At 38.2% G+C, this 19,698-nt stretch overlaps 2 protein-coding genes and 1 pseudogene across 9 annotated transcripts in view; 1 reads left to right on the top strand and 2 right to left on the bottom strand.

Moving 5' to 3' along the window:
* LOC137244515 (uncharacterized) overlaps positions 1–19,698 on the top strand; it is a 304,677-nt gene that overhangs the window by 79,435 nt on the left and 205,544 nt on the right. For 5 of the 8 annotated variants that reach the window (XR_010951070.1, XR_010951074.1, XR_010951069.1 and 2 more), the window contains exon 2: positions 3,197–3,450. The exons of the other annotated variants lie outside the window; for them this stretch is intronic. Coding sequence is in view for 2 of the 5 variants with exons in the window: in XM_067773590.1 (XP_067629691.1) it covers positions 3,447–3,450 (4 nt within the window). In the remaining 3 variants the exon portion in view is untranslated. The remainder of the gene's footprint in view (positions 1–3,196; positions 3,451–19,698) is intronic. 8 annotated transcript variants of the gene reach the window in all.
* On the bottom strand, positions 5,108–10,806 carry LOC137243421 (probable cytochrome P450 9h1; annotated as a pseudogene).
* The window catches only part of LOC137244514 (cytochrome P450 9b2-like), a 67,587-nt gene continuing 59,037 nt past the window's right edge, over positions 11,149–19,698 (bottom strand). Inside the window, exon 4 of the mRNA XM_067773589.1 lies at positions 11,149–11,453. Within this exon, the coding sequence (XP_067629690.1) occupies positions 11,287–11,453 (167 nt within the window). The 3' untranslated portion in view covers positions 11,149–11,286. The remainder of the gene's footprint in view (positions 11,454–19,698) is intronic.

Genomic DNA, 19,698 nt, shown 5'->3' with positions numbered 1-19,698 from the left:
TCACTTCCCAGCGGAGGCCGCAAATTTAGCGAGAGAACGTGACCTTATAAGACAGCTCGATCTCGGCAACCCCCAAATAAGGGATATAAACCAGCGCATCACATTGCTTGTGAAAACAAGCGGGCGAAATTGGAGGAGCACCTAAGCGGTTGTAACCTCTCTGCCGGTGTAGGTAAACTTTGGTCCACCGTAAAGTCCATATCGAATCCGTTTAAGCACAATGACAAAATTTCCATCGCCTTTGGCGATAAAGTGCTGTCGGATGCGAAAAAATTTGACGAGGGCCAACAGACACGTAAATAAACATAAATTCAGCGCGTCTCCAATTACCATCATTGCCAAAGAGGTTGACGATGCCATCGGTCATTCTAAACCATCCAAAGCAGTGGGCCCAGACGGCATAGCCATGTCGATGCTTGAAAGCCTGGGGAAAGAGGGTTTCAAATATTTAGCACATGTCTTCAACCTGTCTCTTTCCACCTTTGTCATTCCCGAAAAATGGAAAATTGCCAAGGTGGTCCCGCTACTAAAGCCTGGGAAACCAGCTAACATGGGAGAGTCATATCGCCCGATATCTATCTTATCGCCAGTAGCCAAGACGTTTGAAGCCATTTTGCTCCCCTACTTCAAAGCAAATTTTCAGCTAGCCTGTCATCAGCAAGGCTTTGGAAAACTCCATAACACCACCACCGCGCTAAATGCCATTAGCACCCAGATAAATTGCGGTTTACATCAAAACCCCCACCATAGAATAGTACTCGTTTCGCTAGACCTATCAAAAGCTTTTGATACGGTCAACCATGGCACGTTACTGCAAGACCTGGAAGGGTATACCCTTCCCCCATGTCTTAAAAGGTGGACCGCAAATTATCTGGGTGGTCGGCAGGCATCGGTTCAATTTAGAAACGAACTATCAAAACCAAGAAGAATTAAACAAGGGGTGCCACAGGGCGGTGTCCTATCCCCACTTTTGTTTAACTTCTATATCAAAGCTACCTTCGCCACCAGCAGGGGTTACTATCGTTTCCTACACCGATGACTGCACAATAATGGCCATAGGCCCAGGCCCACAGATCCATGAGCTTTGCAACATAATAAACGGCTACCTCCTGATCTCTCCAGTTTTTTTCGCCACGCAAAACATGGCATTATCACCGACTAAATCCTCAGTGACTTTATTTACAACATGGACGTCCCAAATGTCGACCATTTTGAACATCCACGTCGATGGCACTACGCTGCCGAATTTCCTACACCCCAAAATCTTGGGTGTGACGTTTGATCAGGATCTAAATTTTGGTGAGCATGCAGCCGCAATTGTACCGAAAATCCAGAGCCGTAATAAAATCCTCAAATCTCTTGCTGGCAATACTTGGGGAAAAGACAAAGGAACGCTCATTACCACTTAAAAAGTAATTGGCCAGCCGATTGCATGCTATGCGTCCCCTATATGGTCGCCAAGCCTAAAAATTACTCACTGGAAGAAGCTACAGGCCTGCCTAAATACTGCTCTCAGAACCGCCACGGGCTGTCTTCTTATGTCCCCAGAACACCATCTACATAATGAGGCGGAATACTCCCCATCAGGGAGAGAAACGAGATGCTAACCAAACAGTTCCTGTTGAATACCCAAAAACCTGTGCATCCCAACAGACATCTGATTGATGAGTCAACACCGCCCAGGGGCTTAAGGAGTCACCTCCGTAAGCATTATGAGGAAATACGGCACCTGAAAACTCAGCCGTATGAAGCATGTTCTTTAATTGTAATGTGGAACCAACGCCTCTAACACCCATCACATTATGGTTCACCCCTGTTGAAACAGCTAGTTTCCTTGGACTCCCGTTAGAGGATATTGATGATAATTTGTGATCGGTTGCACCTATTGGATGGGGCGAAGCACTGCTACAACAACAACAACAACAACAAGGACACATATCTCTATCGTGTCTTTACCGTCGTGAGGTCGTGTGGTTTGTCCGCATTTCATCCAATCGGTGTTCATGAACGCCATAATACATATTTTGCGAGAGCAAAAAAAAAACTTCAGTATAATTTCACTGGAACGCATTTTCGTATTCGTTCCGTTCATACTGCAACACATTTCGAACAGAAACGCAGGACTTGTACGCAGCTGTCTGTGTGGGTGCTTTCATCCCCAAGGAGAGTGGGCCAAAATAAATCCTTTGCGTCAATGGCGGGCTGTAATTGATTCCCACTAGTCCCTTGTTTAGTTGGTTAAAAACCATGTAGTAAATGTATGTAGCCGAAATGTAACAATAATGTACCGATTTCAGTAAATTGAAATGGAATGAGCACAAAATATTTATGAAAAAGTATGTATTCAGTACATAACGTATGTGGGTTACAAAAGGAGTTATATATTTTTAACTTAACATTTTTTTATTCTATACCGCTACTTCGTATGCGTAGAACTTTGAAATAAAGTATGTTAAATTTTGCTTTTGGATAAGAATCTAAGGTCCGGTTTTTCAGTGCGAATTTAAACTCCAAATAAAGTTGACTAGAATTTAACGCTGCCACTTCGGCCGCTTAAGCTGAGATAAGCAGCAACATTTTTTGTTATCGAACAAAGTGGTAAAGTTAGTCAAGGTCTAGTCAACTGTGGCTGGAGTTTAAACTTACACTGAAAAACCGGGCATAAGACAATCCTGGGACTCATAAAACTTTATAAATGCCTGATAAAGTGCGTAAACGTATACATTTATCTAGTGCGTAAATGAACTGTAAAATTTTGTATGATAAATCATTTATTTGTATAAATTTACGCGCACATTTCATCGCGAAAACGCGGCAAGCTCAAAGGAATGGAGCCCTGCAGACATAACAGCTGTCATTTTCTACAAAAATCTCTACATCAGCAAGTCATTTACAAGAATATCTTTGTAAAGACGTTTTACTTTTGATTTTTCACTTCATCGTGGCATTTTTCAATATGTGGAATAATCAAATTTTTTTTTGGTAATTTAGTTTATCATCAATATTGTTAGGTTCATTTAACAGTGTGTGTAATCGGATATAACTTTACACCTTATAAATTCATATATTCCAACGAGTCCCACTAATATTTGGAAGCTATATCCGCTTAAGACTTGTTCCATTACGTGAACTACCTTCTTGCTATTAACAGTTTCCAAAAAACTGTAATTTATGCTAACTGCTTTTTAATTTTTAGGGGATATTTGCTTTACTATAAAAAGAAGAAATAAGTTGCTGCACTGAAGGAATAATCTTACATTGAGTATTTGATGGAGCTACTAACCAGTTGTATTGGGGTTTTAACCCTGGGCGATTTTAGATTGTCACGTACAATCCACATCTAGAAGTTGTGCTCTGCTTATTGTACATGGAATAAGACGGATTGTCATTGTATAGAAAAGTTCGAGCTATTTTCTTAACCTATATTTGAAAAACCGACGTGCCACATGGGTAAGATTTTCTTAATATTATTTTATGTTGTGATTTAAAAGTATCTACATTTAAATACCAAAGTCAAGTAATAGTTTGATTTATGGCTTGTAAAACTTTTACATTTTCAATTTTGTTAAAGGATTGAAGTTTCGATTCCAGCTCAAGGCCAGAATAATAATTTTTTTAATGATAATTATTGTTTTTTTTTTATTTTTTATTTTTCTATAATTGTCTTGTTTTTGGAATGAATGTTTGTGGATGAAGTAGAAAATTTTTCAGACAACCTGCCATAGCTGCATAGCTCAATTATGAAAAAAAACACAATAATTTTCATTAAAAAAATTATTGTTCTAGCCTTGAGCTCGAATCGAACCTTGGAAACTTTCTTTGCAATGTGGGCGGTTCCACGACCATTTTTCCATAATTTTACCAAATTTGAATTTTTCGTCATGAAGTAAAGCCATTCACCAATTTAAATTAATTCATTGGTCTTTGGTATTAAAGTAAACCATATTTCTATTTTTCTAAATTTTCGATATCGAACCTATCGACTTCGCCCATTTTCAATAGCAATCTATTCTGGGTCGAGACCCAATTTCGAGCAATAGCAATGCATATTTTTTGTTGCTATTGCTACTCTGGAGTAGCACATGCAAACACTGATTTTCATATAAAGAAGTCCAGATCTATCTCGATTCCTTCATGCTATTATATACCGCCGTTATCCAATCAAAGTTACAATGCTCTTGTGTTCTGTACATATACTGAAAATATGCTATTATAAGGTACTTTAATTTGGCTAACAGGGCGTATGATGAACATTTAAACACAAAGGCTCACAAATCTTAATATTTTTGTACACTTTTTAATTATACTCAGCTGAGCAGAGCTCACAGAGTATATTAATTTTGTTCGCATAACGGTACCCCGTAACGGCGTAAACTAATCGATATAGATATAGACTTCTATAAATGATCTGGGCGAAAAAAGAAATTCATTTAGCCATGTCCGTCGGTCCGTCCGTCCGTTCGTCTGCCCGTAAACACGATAACTTGAGTAAATTTTGAGGTATCTTAATGAAACTCGGTATGTAGGTTCCTGGGCACTCATCTCAGATCGCTATAAAATGAACGGAGAATAGAAAATTAATAAAATTTTGGACAAAGGGCGTGGCACCGCCCACTTTTACAAGAAGGTAGTTTAAAAGTTTTTCAAGCTGTAATTTGGCAGCTGAGTATGTAATGTTCGGTTACACCCGAACTTAGCCTTACTTATTTGTTATACTCTGCGCTTTGTGGTAAAATCATGTTTTTATGTGGAATCGGTTGTTGATTTCGAAAATCAATTAATTATTTGACTGACTTCACTTAATTAGGCATTTATAACACACGGGCAAGCTGGAGGATCACAAAGAAATTTCCCGCTAGGAAGAAAGTAAAAGGAGCTCCCCGAAGGGGTTAAGCGAAGTCAGCAAATTTTAACTCTATTTTTGAAATGAACGTTTTCAAAGCCAACCTCTTTATTAATCTCTTTTAGTCGCCTTAAAAAAATTGTATTCTTAATTTGAATGATTTTACTGAGTAACATGTTCTTTCGAGTTTGAATCATTATTCGTTATGAATTGGCGCTTAACCGCCTTATCGATCTTGGTCGTTGGCAAGGAGTTTACCGCAGCCATACACAGAAAAAAGAAATCGGTAGATATTACAAATTGTAGGTCGGTCGGTGATTGCCAACCAACTTTTCCCAAAGCACTTTAATATGTATGTACATAAAAAGCTACACATAGATATCTTGTTAGGTAGCGAAAGTTAGTGATATACCACAATTTTCGTTAATATCTCACCACTATTCTAGTATAATACAAAAGATCGTTATGAAAACCGATTTTTGGTATAAATACGTTATCACCTTTCTTGATTTCTACAACCAGGTTCCCCTCTTCATCTTTCAGATCATAGTCAGCCGTATAAAGGCGCTCGGTAAAAATCACAGGGGGCATTTACATAAGGATTCAGATATTACCATGTCCAAAACTGGCATTTTCATGAGGATGTCGTAACTCAACGATTCACTTTTTAATGATGTTTGTGTTTCTAAAATCTCATCGTAAAGTCTCAAGTAATTCGTGTGCAGTAAAACACAAACAAGAAGGCACAATATCGAACCCAGCAAAGAAAAAAGAATAGATCGACCCAAAATATCGTTATCTGCGAATTCTGCATGCTCACTTTCTAAATTAGATTTGCTCTAGAAGATTTATCATATCGTGTTGTATAATTTTATGCTCTTTGCGATATTCGATATATGCAGAAACTAAAAACAACAAATACTTTTTAAAAGTTAATGAAAACATTAGTGGGATTCGCTAAATCTTGCAACGGTGTACGAATTGTATGAAATAAAAATGCAACCCTGAGATAACGGTATTTCAATCAATTCTCTTAGATTACTCACGAAAATAATAATCAATTTTTCTCACAATTTTTGCCACTGTCTTAGCGAATCTCTCTAATTATTCAACTTACTTTCGGAATTTTTGGAATAAAACCGGAGATCTCAATAAAAGTTTTCCCGGTTCCAAAGAATTATTTGTTTCTATCTTTGAAAGAATTGACGTTTATTCCAAAAACTGTGGACGCAATGGCATCATTTGTGAATCGTGTTGAGAAATCTTTCATTTCTATTTCAATTTCATTATTAACAGAAGCTTGGGCCTCATGAGACAAGTTTTTAATTGCTTCTAAAACACATTCATTCACCAATTAAAACATTAAACGCGGTGAAAGATATTCGCCATTTCTGAGCTATTGTGATTAAAGAATAATTGTGTGCCGAAAAGTTGAGTTTGGATCAATCATTTATTTATTTATTTATTTAATTCATGAGTGTTTTAGCAAAGAACGAATACTCTATCACGTCCCAAGCAGTTAGATCACCCTCCGCAGTAATTGCACCTCAACCCATCGAGCATCTAGGGGAGAACCTACACAGAAAACATATGAATATGGACCATTAGTACTAAAATATGCTCAAAGTCGCTAATTTGGTGTAATAGAAAAAAATTGTATCGGAGGTGACAGCATTGCTTGTTAGCGTACATATCATTTTTTGTTGTAAGAGTTTTGTTTTTCTTTTTCATTCAATTGGAAGGTATATCATATCATTTACAAAAAAAATTGTTCCATTGTGTCACCCAGATAACCTTAAGTAGATGTAATATTGTTACTTTCCACGTTTGTATACTTTCTTTAGATAATGCCTGTGTTTGTTGTCATAACATTACATTGAAGAAAATAAAAAAAATACATCTAAAATCTACAAATACTTCAGTTCCCAGGTCTTCAATCAAAAAATGCATTCAGATGCATGTGACGATTCTGTGTAACCAAAATTTTCATTCTTCACATTATAAAAATAAATTCAAGAAATTTAAAACTTGACAGACATAAATACGTTTCACGCACGTTTTATTGTATTGAAGATAATCTCGTTATATGAAAGCTAAGTCTAAGAACATGGCGGGCCGCACTTTGCCACTTTTTTCACTTACCAGACTTATGACGCTTTCTTGTGGCAATGAAGCAGGATTCCAGGTCCTTTGTGCTGAAATTTAATAGCACATCCACTCAAAAAATAGTTCCTTAAAAGCGAGGAAAATAGCTATTAAAATAGGAAAAAATGGTATGTGATATTTAGCCATAGAAATCCTACCCTAAAACTGGACAAGTCATTTTCTTCAAAATTAAATATATTATATATATATATGGTTAACGGAATGATTTTCTTAAAAATTGAGAAAGTAATATAAAAAAAAAAATGTAATTAAACTGTGTAGCTGTTAGGAATGCAATTTATAAATATTGCAGTTCGCAAACTACGTTAAGTACTTTTATAGACAAATAGTGTTTTGGATGAATGCTTTCATTCAAAGAAAATATCAAATAATGAAACTATTGGAAAACCGAGTTTCATTGCTTTTACGGGGTGTTGAGGACATAATTTTCGCCCATTTTTAAAATCATTACAACGTATTAGATTTTAGGGAATTCCTTCCATTTTCATTAGTTTTTTATGATCCGCTCTAATGTGCATTTTAGTTAAAATTATAAAAAAACAAAAAAAATTTAAATTAAATCGTGTAAATCTCACCCATTTTTATAAGTCTCGTATTTGTCAATAACTGATTTTAAGAACGATGTTTTCCCCAGCAATAAGTATAGACTCAAATTTCTAATTAACGGAAAAGATTTTTCATGAGCAATTCCACGTTCCTGGAGAATGTCATATTTGGCAACGCTCCATTTGTACAATAGAAATGCAATAATCATAAAAGTGTTATGAATTCCAAGTAATAAGGCATTGTTTTTGTTTACAATTAAATCACTTGCCGGTGTATACATATGTATGTACTTTTATACATAAATATGTAAAAAAAAGTTGCAGTTAAATGTGTTTGATATGGTTAATTTCACAATTTATTCCGTACACGTTGGTATATAAAATAAATTACGTTCAATCGCTTTATATTGTTTTCACTTTACTAAAATTCACTTTTAATAGCGAGCGACATTGATCAATTTAATAATAATCTACATACATACAAATGCATGTATTGTTATGTACATTAGGCCGATCAGAAAAAATACAGTCCACGAAATAATAATAACATGCAACTATAAAACTGGGACAAAATTATATTAGTTTTTTTATTTCGTTTTCGTATGAGGAGTTCCATACCAAAACGCACTAGTTCCCATATTCTCGAACATCCCAAAAAACGCGTTTCATAACAAAATGGAGTGATGATGGCACACAATTATTACACCACAGTTGGAGTTTCCGAGATCTGAAGGTTCTTGTGACTTGATCTTCCCTAGCTATTAGTACTCGTCTACATTATAATTGTTTTTCAGCAATTTGAATTCTATTCTAGTTCTATAAATAATAGCACGAACGTTAGCAAAAAATTAGTTACCGAATATTTAAAAAACTCTTTAACTTGTCCAACCATTTATAAATTTATTAATATTCATACATTTTTTCGTTTGCCAGTTAGCGTTTAATTTACTGAAATTTTTCTTTTCCTTTGTTTTCTTTTCTTCTCCTTTCTTTTCTTTTCTTTTCTTTACTTTTCTTTTCTTTTCTTTTATTTCTTTTCTTTTCTTTTCTTTTCTTTTCTTTTCTTTTCTTTTCTTTTCTTTTCTTTTCTTTTCTTTTCTTTTCTTTTCTTTTCTTTTCTTTTCTTTTCTTTTCTTTTCTTTTCTTTTATTTCTTTTCTTTTCTTTACGTTCTCTTCTGCCTTCAATATTTTCTATATAAATACTCTTCAAGAAGTACCCCATATGGAATGGTGTGAAGATGATAGCGTGCGACAATATCGCGAGCTTGCGGTGGCTGGAGGAAGTGGTTCCAAACCTCGAAAGGCAAGGCACGAAAGCGCGGTTTAAGGTGGTGGATAAAGCGCAGATCCTCACGGTACGAAGAGTATGGATACCATGGTAGTGAAGTCGTAGGATACGCAGAATCCGAATATACCGACACAGGATTGGAAGTTTCTTACTGTATCTCGGCCTACGAAGCATGGTCAGTTGTACGCCTTCCAAATAAACAAGCAGGCGGAGGATATATTGTACACGCAGCTTGGCAAAATATCCTGAAGTACAGGCAAAATTTATATGCGACTTAGGCAAAGAAGTCCAAAGGATGACACTCCTAACATCGTTGATTAGTGATGGTATTCGTAAATCGATATCGAAATACAGTTCGGTAGGGATTTAATTGGGAAGTCCGACGGTACGTATTACTTCAAATTTTCAGAATTTTAAGTTAGCTCCCTATTGACCTGCTGTAGAATCGTAACATACGATCACGGATCGAGAACTATTTTCACTGAGGCGAAAAAAATTGGGCTATCGAACTATTTAAAAAATAATAGTATATTATGGATCTAGTGAGTACGCGTTGTCCCTAGTTCACATAGTTTATTAGTCCGATACATTATTTCGGAGCTATTGTGATTTAAAAAACGGCATTCGATCACGGATCATATGTTACGATTCGGCCCCTGGTGTGCGATATGATGCTGATAAGTAAACCTAGTTGCAATGAAAGGCAAACTAGTATCAAACCAATTAACAACTGGTTGCTTTAACTATAGGGTGATTACACTTTTATCTCGAATATGTACTTACATATGTAAGTATACAATGTTATGTTTATTACTCTATATTTATTAACTCAAATAAAACTCAAACGAAAACTAAAACTAAAAATAAGAAGAACAATGTCGTATCTTAAAAGGGAAAGTCCCAAATTATATATGCGTTGAAATTCAAAGTATAACTAGATGTTGGCTGTAGTTGCTAAAACTCTTCTGTTCTATGATGTTGCCAAATATTGCGGCAGGGTTCGATTTGGGTAGTCACTTCACCACCCTCTTTCCAGAAAATCCGCCGATGTGCTGTCATCAATACTTGTGGCTTGTGTTATTGCTGCTAATTCATCTCAATCATTATCGTGTATGTCTTGGGGTATTTGTTAACAACCAGATATGGCCCGTTGTAAGGTGCTTTCAACGGCTTTTTAATTGTATCGTCGCGTAGAAAAACATGGCTACAAAAGTGCAGATCCTTGGGAACAAATACCGCAGGTTTACCATACTGTGACGTTTGTATTGTAATGGTCGAACGGTCTCGAAATGCCGTCGTAGTTCTCCTAAACAATTATGTTGGTTGTTTGAAAATAATTCCTCGGTTTGTGTTTGCAATTGCTTTTGCGTATGCGTATGCGTTATCGATTCTTTGCTTTGTTTTTTAAATCCACCAACACGTCGTAGTGTCTTAGGAAATCCGCACCTATTATAGGATGCGCAACGTCGGCGATTATGAAACACCACTTAAATTGCCGTCGTAGGCCGAGATCGAATGTTATCTGTCGTTTGCCGAATGTATTAATTATAGTATTGTTCGCAGCAACCAGTATCACTGCGTTTGGTTGCATACTCTCACCGTGACGTTTGGATACAACCGAAACTTCGGCGCCCGTGTCGACGAGAAATTTCATTGAAGAAGTTCTGTCTCAAATGTAAAGGCGGTTGGATTTCATATCCTCCTCCGACATAGCCGTTTTGTACGGAGGGCTGACTAGTTTTCCGAAATCTTTGTTGTGAAAGCGCATGGTGGCGACACTGTGTTGCGTTCTTGCCGAAAATATGATGATACTAACAGATATCGCGGTTTGTATCCCGTGTGTCCTCACTGCGTGAGCTGGTCGGTCGTGCTTGTTGCCGAGGCCTCCGATCCGTTGCTGTTTATACGTTACCTCCCGCTTCTCTAAACGATCTAGCCTATCCACCAACTCTGACATGGCTGCTGTTACATCGTCACTTGGTTTGCAATGGGTGGCGAGGAAATAATGTCGCTGGTATGTGCCAGTACTGCTGAATCGATTTCGGCAACGACCGTAAAATATTTGGTTGTACTATTCTGTTGTCGTCGGGGTCACCACTTATAGAATGTTATGTTTATTATTCTTTATTTATTAACTCAAATAAAACTCAAACTAAAACTAAAACTAAGAAGAACAATGTCGTATCCCAAAAGGGAAAGTCCCAAATTATATATGCGTTGAAATTCAAAGTATAACTAGACGTTGGCTGTAGTTGCTAAAACTGAGTTGTTCTATGATGTTGCCACATATTGCGGCATGGTTCGATTTGGGTAGTCACTACATAAGTATATGTGTGTATGTATGTATTTACACAGAATGTATTTTTTTTTCTTAAGTAATAAAACTGACTACATAAATATACATTGTTACATATTTGCACATTTAACTTAATATACACCACCACTATTTGCGGGGTACAAGGCGCACCCAAAATCCTCCAATTGGATTAACTTGGAATCCACGTATATCATCCATAATATTCTCCACTGTTTTCGAAGTACGTTCAATTTTGAAATCCAAAAGCATATAATACATCATGGCCTTGGCTTGCATCAGTGCGTATCGATTACCTATTTCAAATAAATATACTTTATTAAATTAATATAGTATAAATACAAACTAACTTAGATATCTGTACATAAGTATCTCTGAATATAGACGTTTCCTTCGCCAGAATAACAAATTTCAGCTAGGATGCCCACAGTTCCCATTTAATATTACACGACTTTCATTTCACCACATTACCAAATCGAAACTGTGAGATCATTCTTTTATTTACTAATTCTTTTAAAGTAGTTTCGTTTCATGATTGTCTGTGAATTGCTGTACAATATTGGAGAATCTTGCAATCCATTTTAAAGTAACTTTCCGAGGAGCTAGAGAGTTGAAATTTGGAACACGCTTAAGACCCCGATGACAATGCAGTATGAGGGAAACAAACTTTATATAGGTGGCGCAGAGATCGTCCAAATTTGGAGAGTTTGCTTTCGAGTTTTAACTTACTTTGTGATAACCTAGAAACCTGAAACATTGAACATAGGTTAGGGACTTTTCAGAACAAACATTTTTCTGGAGAGGGGCATGATTGAGATATTTAGAGCTATTTGGAAAATCCGAAATGTTGCCATCGATTTTTCTTGAAACCTTTATTATTATACTCAGTTGAGCAGAGCTCACAGAGTATATTAACTTTGATTGGATAATGGTTGGTTGTACAGGTATAAAGGAATCGAGATAGATATAGACTTCCATATATCAAAATCATCAGGATCGAAAAAAAATTTGATTGAGCCATGTCCGTCCGCCCGTCCGCTAACACGATAACTTGAGTAAATTTTGAGGTATCTCGATGAAATTTCGTATGTACGTTCCTGAGCACTCATCTCAGATCACTATTTAAAATGAACAATACCGGACTATAACCACGCCCACTTTTTCGATATCGCAAATTTCGAAAAACCGAAAAAGTGAGATAATTCTTTACCAAAGACGAATAAAGCGATGAAACTTGGTAGGTGGGTTAACCTTATGACGCAGAACAGAAAATTAGTAAAATTTTGGACAATGGGCGTGGCACCGCCCACTTTTAAAAGAAGGTAATTTAAAATTTTGCAAGCTGTAATTTGGCAGTCCTTGAAGATATCATGATGAAATTTGGCAGGAACGTTACTCCTATTACTATATATATGCTTAATAAAAATTAGCAAAAACGGAGAACGACCACGCCCACTTTTAAAAATTTTTTTATAAGTCAAATTTTAACAAAAAATTTAATATCTTTACAGTATATAAGTAAATTATGTCAACATTCAACTCCAGTAATGATATGGTGCAACAAAATGAAAAATTAAAAGAAAATTTCAAAATGTGCGTGGCTCCGCCCTTTTTCATTTAATTTGTCTAGGATACTTTTAATGCCATAAGTCGAACAAAAATTTACCAATCCTTGTGAAATTTGGTAGGGGCTTAGCTTCTGGGACGATAACTTAGTTCTGTTAGAAAGGGCGAAATCGGATGAAGCCACGCCCAATTTGTATACACAGTCGACCGTCTGTCCTTTCGCTCCGCCGTTAATACGATAACTTGAGCAAAAATCGATATATCTTTATTAAACTCAGTTCGCGTACTTATCTGAACTCACTTTGTATTGGTATAAAAAATGGCCGAAATGGCCCACTTTTTCTATGCCATAATTCTATACCAAATACGAATACGAAATGCCATAATTCTATACCAAATACGAAAAAAGGGATGAAACATGGTATTTGGATTAGTTTATTGACGCAAAATATAACTTTAGAAAAAAATTTTGTAAAATGGGTGTGACACCTACCATATTAATTGGCGGTATCCAACAGATGATGTTCTGGGTCACCCTGGTCCACATTTTGGTCGATATCTGGAAATCGCCTTCACATATACAACTACCACCACTCCCTTTTAAAAGCCACATTAATACCTTAAATTTGATACCCATATCGTACAAACACATTCTAGAGTCACCCCTGGTCCACCTTTATGGCGATATCTCGAAAAGGCGTCCACCTATAGAACTAAGCCCCACGCCCTTTTAAAATACTCATTAACACCTTTCGTTTAATACCCATATTGTACAAGCGAATTCTAGAGTTACCCCTGGTCCACCTTTATGCCGATATCTCGAAAAGGCGACCACCACTCCCTTTTAAAACCCTCATTAATACCTTTAATTTGATACCGATATCATACAAACACATTCTAGAGTCACCCCTGGTCCACCTTTATGGCGATATCTCGAAAAGGCGTCCACCTATAGAACTAAGCCCCACGCCCTTTTGAAATACTCATTAACACCTTTCGTTTGATACCCATATTGTACAAACGCATTCTAGAGTCACCCCTGGTCCACCTTTATGGCGATATCTCGAAAAGGCGTTCACCTATAGAACTAAGGCCCACTCCCTTTTAAAATGCTCATTAACCCCTTTCATTTGATTCCCATATCGTACAAACAAATTCTAGAGTCAATCCTGATCCACCTTTATGGCGATATCCCTAAATAGTGTCCACTTATAGAATTATGGTCCACTCCCTCTTAAAATGCTTTTTAATACCGTTCATCACATGTCATACAAACACATTCCAGGGTTACCCTCGGTTCATTTTCCTACATGGTTATTTTCCCTTATGTTGCCACCATAGCTCTCAACTGAGTATGTAATGTTCGGTTACACCCGAACTTAACCTTCCTTACTTGTTATTTATACAAAACAACTGGACAAGGAAGAACGAAGTAATTTTGAGCCCTGAAGAAGACCAAAATAAAAGGTCGAAACGTTGGCGAAAAAATAAAAAAGGCGTTTTTCTGATTTATTGGACTGTAAACCCGAAACCAAAAACAAATTTGCAATAAATAAAGAAAACAGTCGGTAGTAAAAAAAAGTAAATCGATTTTATAAAAGGGCGTAGATGCAGATAATTTCAGCTATTTCTAGTAAAAGTTGGAAAATTTCGTTAATAACCCTGCCCTTTTTTTTTTTTGTAATAACGCTTTTTAGTACAATGACACTTGTGTGTTTATGTTTATTGTTCTGTTATATCTTTATTTGAAATAAAAAGTAGGGAAATCCACATATCTGAAGGAAAACTGCATTATTACCCGCTGTTGTTGTTGTTGTTGTTTTTGTAGCGATTAGGTTACTCCGCGAAGGCTTTGGGGAGTGTTATCGATGTGATGGTCCTTTGTCGGATACAGATCCGATACGCTCCGGTAACACAGCACCATTAAGGTGCTGGCCCGACCATCTCGGGAACGATTTATATGGCCACATTGAACCTTCAGGCCATCCCTCCCTCCCCACCCCCAAGTTCCATGAGGAGCTTGGGGTCGCCAGAGCCTCGTCTGTTAGTGAAACGGGATTCGCCGCTCGAAGGTGAGGTTGACAATTGGGTTGGAGAAGCTATATATTGCGCTACACAACCCCTTGAATCCCGCTCAAGGTCATTGGTGTTAGCCTCTGTATCCTTTTTGTTTCTTTTAAACGAAAATTAGTTCAGAACAGAACCATATGTATATGTATTATTGCGCAGCCTTGTAACACTATTAAGCACACAAAACAAACAACAACAGCATTTCAAGTGTACAGCTGGGTATGTAATGTTCGGGTTCACCCGAACTTAGACTTCCTTACTTGTTTTTTCACTCTTTTTCCCCGAATCGCTTTTTAAAATTTTACTCAAAAAGTTAAAACAAATTATCAAACTATTAACTAGAATTTTAAACCATGTCACAAATGCGATATATCTATATCTTTAAATATTATAAAAAAAGTTGCTAAATGTTATTGTACGCCCATCACTTCACACAGAACGATTTTAAAACTGTTTTTTGCATTTGAAAACTTATACTATGTTCAAACAGAAAAATAAATTGAGGCTATTTCGATTTAACTTGAGTGGTGTTCATACAACTCTATTTAGCTTACACAATAGTAATTTGATAGCTGGTTGGCTCATCTCTACAGTAAGAACATATCTTTGTTGAGACTGTCAAAATGTGCGTGTTGGTATTAGGTGCATGGAATGAAATGAAAACATAAAACTTTGAAATGTATGTGTGTTGTAAGAAAATGTGTTCAATGTTTTGGCTTCATTTTGATTTTGCCATCTTCTTTTGACAGTCCCTACTCCAGTGAAATGAAAGACATAAAATCAGCTGATGAGATGAGCCAACCATATAGTTCAGCCATGCGAAACTGACTTTTAATATACTCAATAAACACACTTTACAATGTTGCATTTGCAGTTTGAAGCAATTTATTACGCAATTTTTTTTAAATTGGCAATTTATTATTACAATTTATTATATGGCAAATTGCGTAATAAATTGCCCAAATAGTATAAATTGCCAATTTGGTGTGTGTTTGAACCTAGTATTAGAAACTTGAGATGGACATTTTCAATATAATTTGATGGTATATATTATAATAGGGGTGTTGCCAAAATGTTGTACAAAATCATAAAATTTTTGTTTACACAGCTATAAATTAAAAACGGATTGTTTAGGCAAAAGTAACATTTTTACCAATTCAGTGCATGTGTTTGTTCGCTGTTAACTGTGCGAGCAAACCTGCGTTGAGTGGGCATTATGCATTTCATATGTACATACGTACATACATACATAGCATTGCTAGCTTTATTTAACTTCGGGAGTACATTTTTAGGTACATATATATGGATGTATGTATGTATTTTCATTTCATTGTTACCAGTCAACTTCAATATCAGTGCTCTTCCTTTGTATCTCCATTCCAACACGGCTTCATTCGTGAAAGGTCAACCACTACAAACTTGCTAGTATTTACCTCGTTAGTTATGGAAGGATTTTTAGCGAACAAGCAAACGGATGTCATCTATACTGATTTCAGCAAAGCATTCGATACCGTCAACCATGAGTTACTTATTCATAAGCTTGATTTACTGGGCTTTCCGCTTGACCTATCAATGTGGCTGAAAAGCTATCTTCCTAACCGGACCCAAAAAGTTCTTTTCAAGTGTAATCTCTCGTAATCGTTCGGAGTTTCCTCCGGGGTACTTCAGGGAAGTCATCTATGCCCTTTGCTCTTTACCCTATTCATAAAAGATTTGCCACAGATAATATTACATTCCTATATTGTAATGTATGCGCATAATGTAAAACTTTGCTACACTTACTGTCCTACCGATTTGAGTTCCTTGGATCGTCTTCAAGCCGATTTAGACTCGTTCCATTGTTGGTGCACAACAAATTTACTATCTTTAAATTGCTCTAAATGTAAGCATATGACATTTCACCGAGTGAAACCAGTTTTGAAACCGTATGTAATAGATGGTATCCCTTTGGAGCGTATATCTAGTGTAAATGATCTAGGTGTTCTTTTTGATCCGATACTGAGTTTTAACATGCATATTTCATCTATTGCCAACAAAGCATTAGGAGTACTTGGGTTCGTTAAAAGATGGGCTAAAGAGTTCGATGATCCGTATCTCACTAAGACACTTTACACATGTTGTTGTTGTTGTTGTTGTAGCGATAAGGTTGCTCCCCGAAGGCTTGGGGGAGTGTTATAGATGTGATGGTCCTTTGCCGGATACTGATCCGGTACGCTCCGGTACCACAGCACCATTAAGGTGCTGGCCCGACCATCTCGGGAACGATTTATGTGGCCACATTAAACCTTCAGGCCATCCCCTCCCTCCCCAACCCCAAGTTCCATAAGGAGCTTAGGGTCGCCAGAGCCTCGTCTGTTAGTGAAACAGGATTCGCCGCGGATAGGTGAGGTTGACAATTGGGTTTGGAGAAGCTATATGTTGCGCTGGCAACCTGCAGGGTTGCGCTACACAGCCCCTTGAATCTACCGCGGGTATATTCGGCATATTGCGGCTGCATGCTCACCAAAATTTAGACCCTGATCAAACGTCACACCCAAGATTTTGGGGTGTAGGACAGTCGGTAGCGTAGTGCCATCGACGTGGATGTTCAAAATGGTCGACATTTGGGGCGTCCATGTTGTAAATAAGGTCGCGGAAGATTTAGTCGGTGATAATGCCAGGTTTCGCGAGGCGAAAAAACTGGAGAGATCAGGGAGGTAGCCGTTTATTTTATTGCATAGCGCATCGATCTTTGGGCCTGGGCCTGTGGCCATTATTGTGCAGTCATCGGCGTAGGAAACGATTGTGACTCCTTCCGGTGGTGAAGGTAGCTTAGATATGTAGAAATTAAACAAAAGTGGGGATAGGACACCACCCTGTGGCACCCCTTGTTTAATTCTCCTTGGTTTTGATGCTTTGTTTCTAAATTGCACCGATGCCTGCCGACCACCCAGATAATTTGCGGTCCACCTTTTAAGACATGGGGGAAGGGTAGACCCTTCCAGGTCCTGCACTAACGAGCCATGGTTCACCGTATTGAAAGCTTTTGATAGGTCTAGCGCTACGAGTACTGTTCTATAGTAGGGGTATTGATTTAAACCGCAATTTATCTGGGTGCTAATGGCATTTAGCGCGGTGGTAGTGCTATGGAGTTTTCTGAAGCCATGCTGATGAGGGGCTGGCTGCAAATTTGCTTGGAAATAAGGGAGCAAAATGGCTTCAAGCGTCTTTGCCACTGGCGATAGGAGAGATATCGGACGATACGACTCACCTATGTTAGCTGGTTTCCCAGGCTTTAGTAGCGGGACCACCTTGGCCATTTTCCATTTCTCAGGTATGACAAAGGTGGAAAGAGACAGATTGAAGACATGCGCTAAATATTTGAAACCCTCTTTCCCTAGGCTTTTAAGCATCGGCATGGCTATGCCGTCTGGGCCCACTGCTTTGGATGGTTTAGCACGACCAATGGCGTCCTCAACCTCTTTAGCGGTGATGGTGATTGGTGACGCGCTGAATTTGTGTTTATGTGCGCGTCTATTGGCTCTCCGTCTATCTTTGTCGACCGTAGGATGCTTAGTCGGATTCGATAGGGACTTTACGGTGGACCAAAGTTTACCCACACCGGTAGAGAGGTTACAACCTCTTAGGTGCTCCTCCCATTTCGCCCGCTTGTGTTCATCCACAAGCAATCTGATGCGTTGGTATATATCCCTTATTTGGGGGTCGCCTGGATCAAGCTGTCTTATAAGGTCACGTTCTCTCGCTAAGTTTGCGGCCTCCGCCGGGAAGTGGGCCGGATTTCGGGAATTCTCCCGGCGGGAATGAAATGTGCCGAGGCGGATTTAATGACCTTACGGAAGGCACGCTCCCCTTGGCGGGCATCAGTCGGGATAGGGAGGGCAGCAAATCGGCTGTCTGTAAAGGATTTATATTCTTCCCACTTTCCTTTTTTGAAGTTTATGAAAGTGCGTTTTTCAGTGACGAGGAAGTCGGCGGTACGATCAAGCGAAATAAGTATGGGCAGGTGGTCGGATGCCAATGTTACCATCGGCTGCCAGTTGATGCAGTTTACGAGTTCTGCGCTCACGATAGAGATATCTGGCGAGCTGTGACAGCTTCCTACCATACGTGTGGGGGCGTCTCCGTTTATTGTGCAGAACGTCGTTTCTTCTATTTGATCCGCCAACATCTCACCCCTACTGTCCGCCCGCAAGTTTGAATGCCATAGATCATGATGGGCATTGAAATCACCTAGGATAATGCGATTGTTGCCAGTGAGTAAGGCCCTGATATTAGGGCGGTATCCACTGGGGCAACAGGTGGCAGGAGGGATGTAGATGTTGATGGTTTCTAGGTTTGCATCGCCTGACCGGACAGATAGGCCTTGACGTTCTAAGACATTGTCCCTGCGGTCGATGCCATGATCAATACTCGCTGTTCGTCCAATACTCGAGTATTGCTCATGCCTTTGGTCCCCTGTTTCTCAAAATCATATAAAGCGTCTTGAGTCTGTTTGTATAACTTTTAGCACTAACACAGCACTACCTATGTTCATAAAAAGGGCACGGAGTTAAATTCAAAAGATAGGTTTTATTCACCATTCAAACTTGAAAACTATAAACAAAGTTAATTTAATTATTATTTAAAATAAAATAAGGTTTGTGCGATGGCGGGCGAAAAAACTCCGATTGTCGAGCGAACGGTCGGACTTGCGCGGTGCGCGATGGAGGGCAGTTTTAACTAAACTAAAAAAATGAGAGTGAGAGCGGTGGTGGTTGGCAAGCCACAGCTGAGCTGCACTGCCTGCGCTTGGCCGCACTGGCCGGGTGTTACCAGACGGAGATGGGCGGACTTAGTCCGAAAATTGGATCATGTCTTCAACATGCTCCCCCCCCCCCCGTCCGACGCGTTGATGGGTTCAGGGCG

This window comes from Eurosta solidaginis, chromosome 3 (assembly GCF_040869045.1).
Source record: "Eurosta solidaginis isolate ZX-2024a chromosome 3, ASM4086904v1, whole genome shotgun sequence".
In the NCBI taxonomy this organism is placed as follows: domain Eukaryota; kingdom Metazoa; phylum Arthropoda; class Insecta; order Diptera; family Tephritidae; genus Eurosta; species Eurosta solidaginis.
This window is presented reverse-complemented; position numbering and strand designations above follow the sequence as displayed.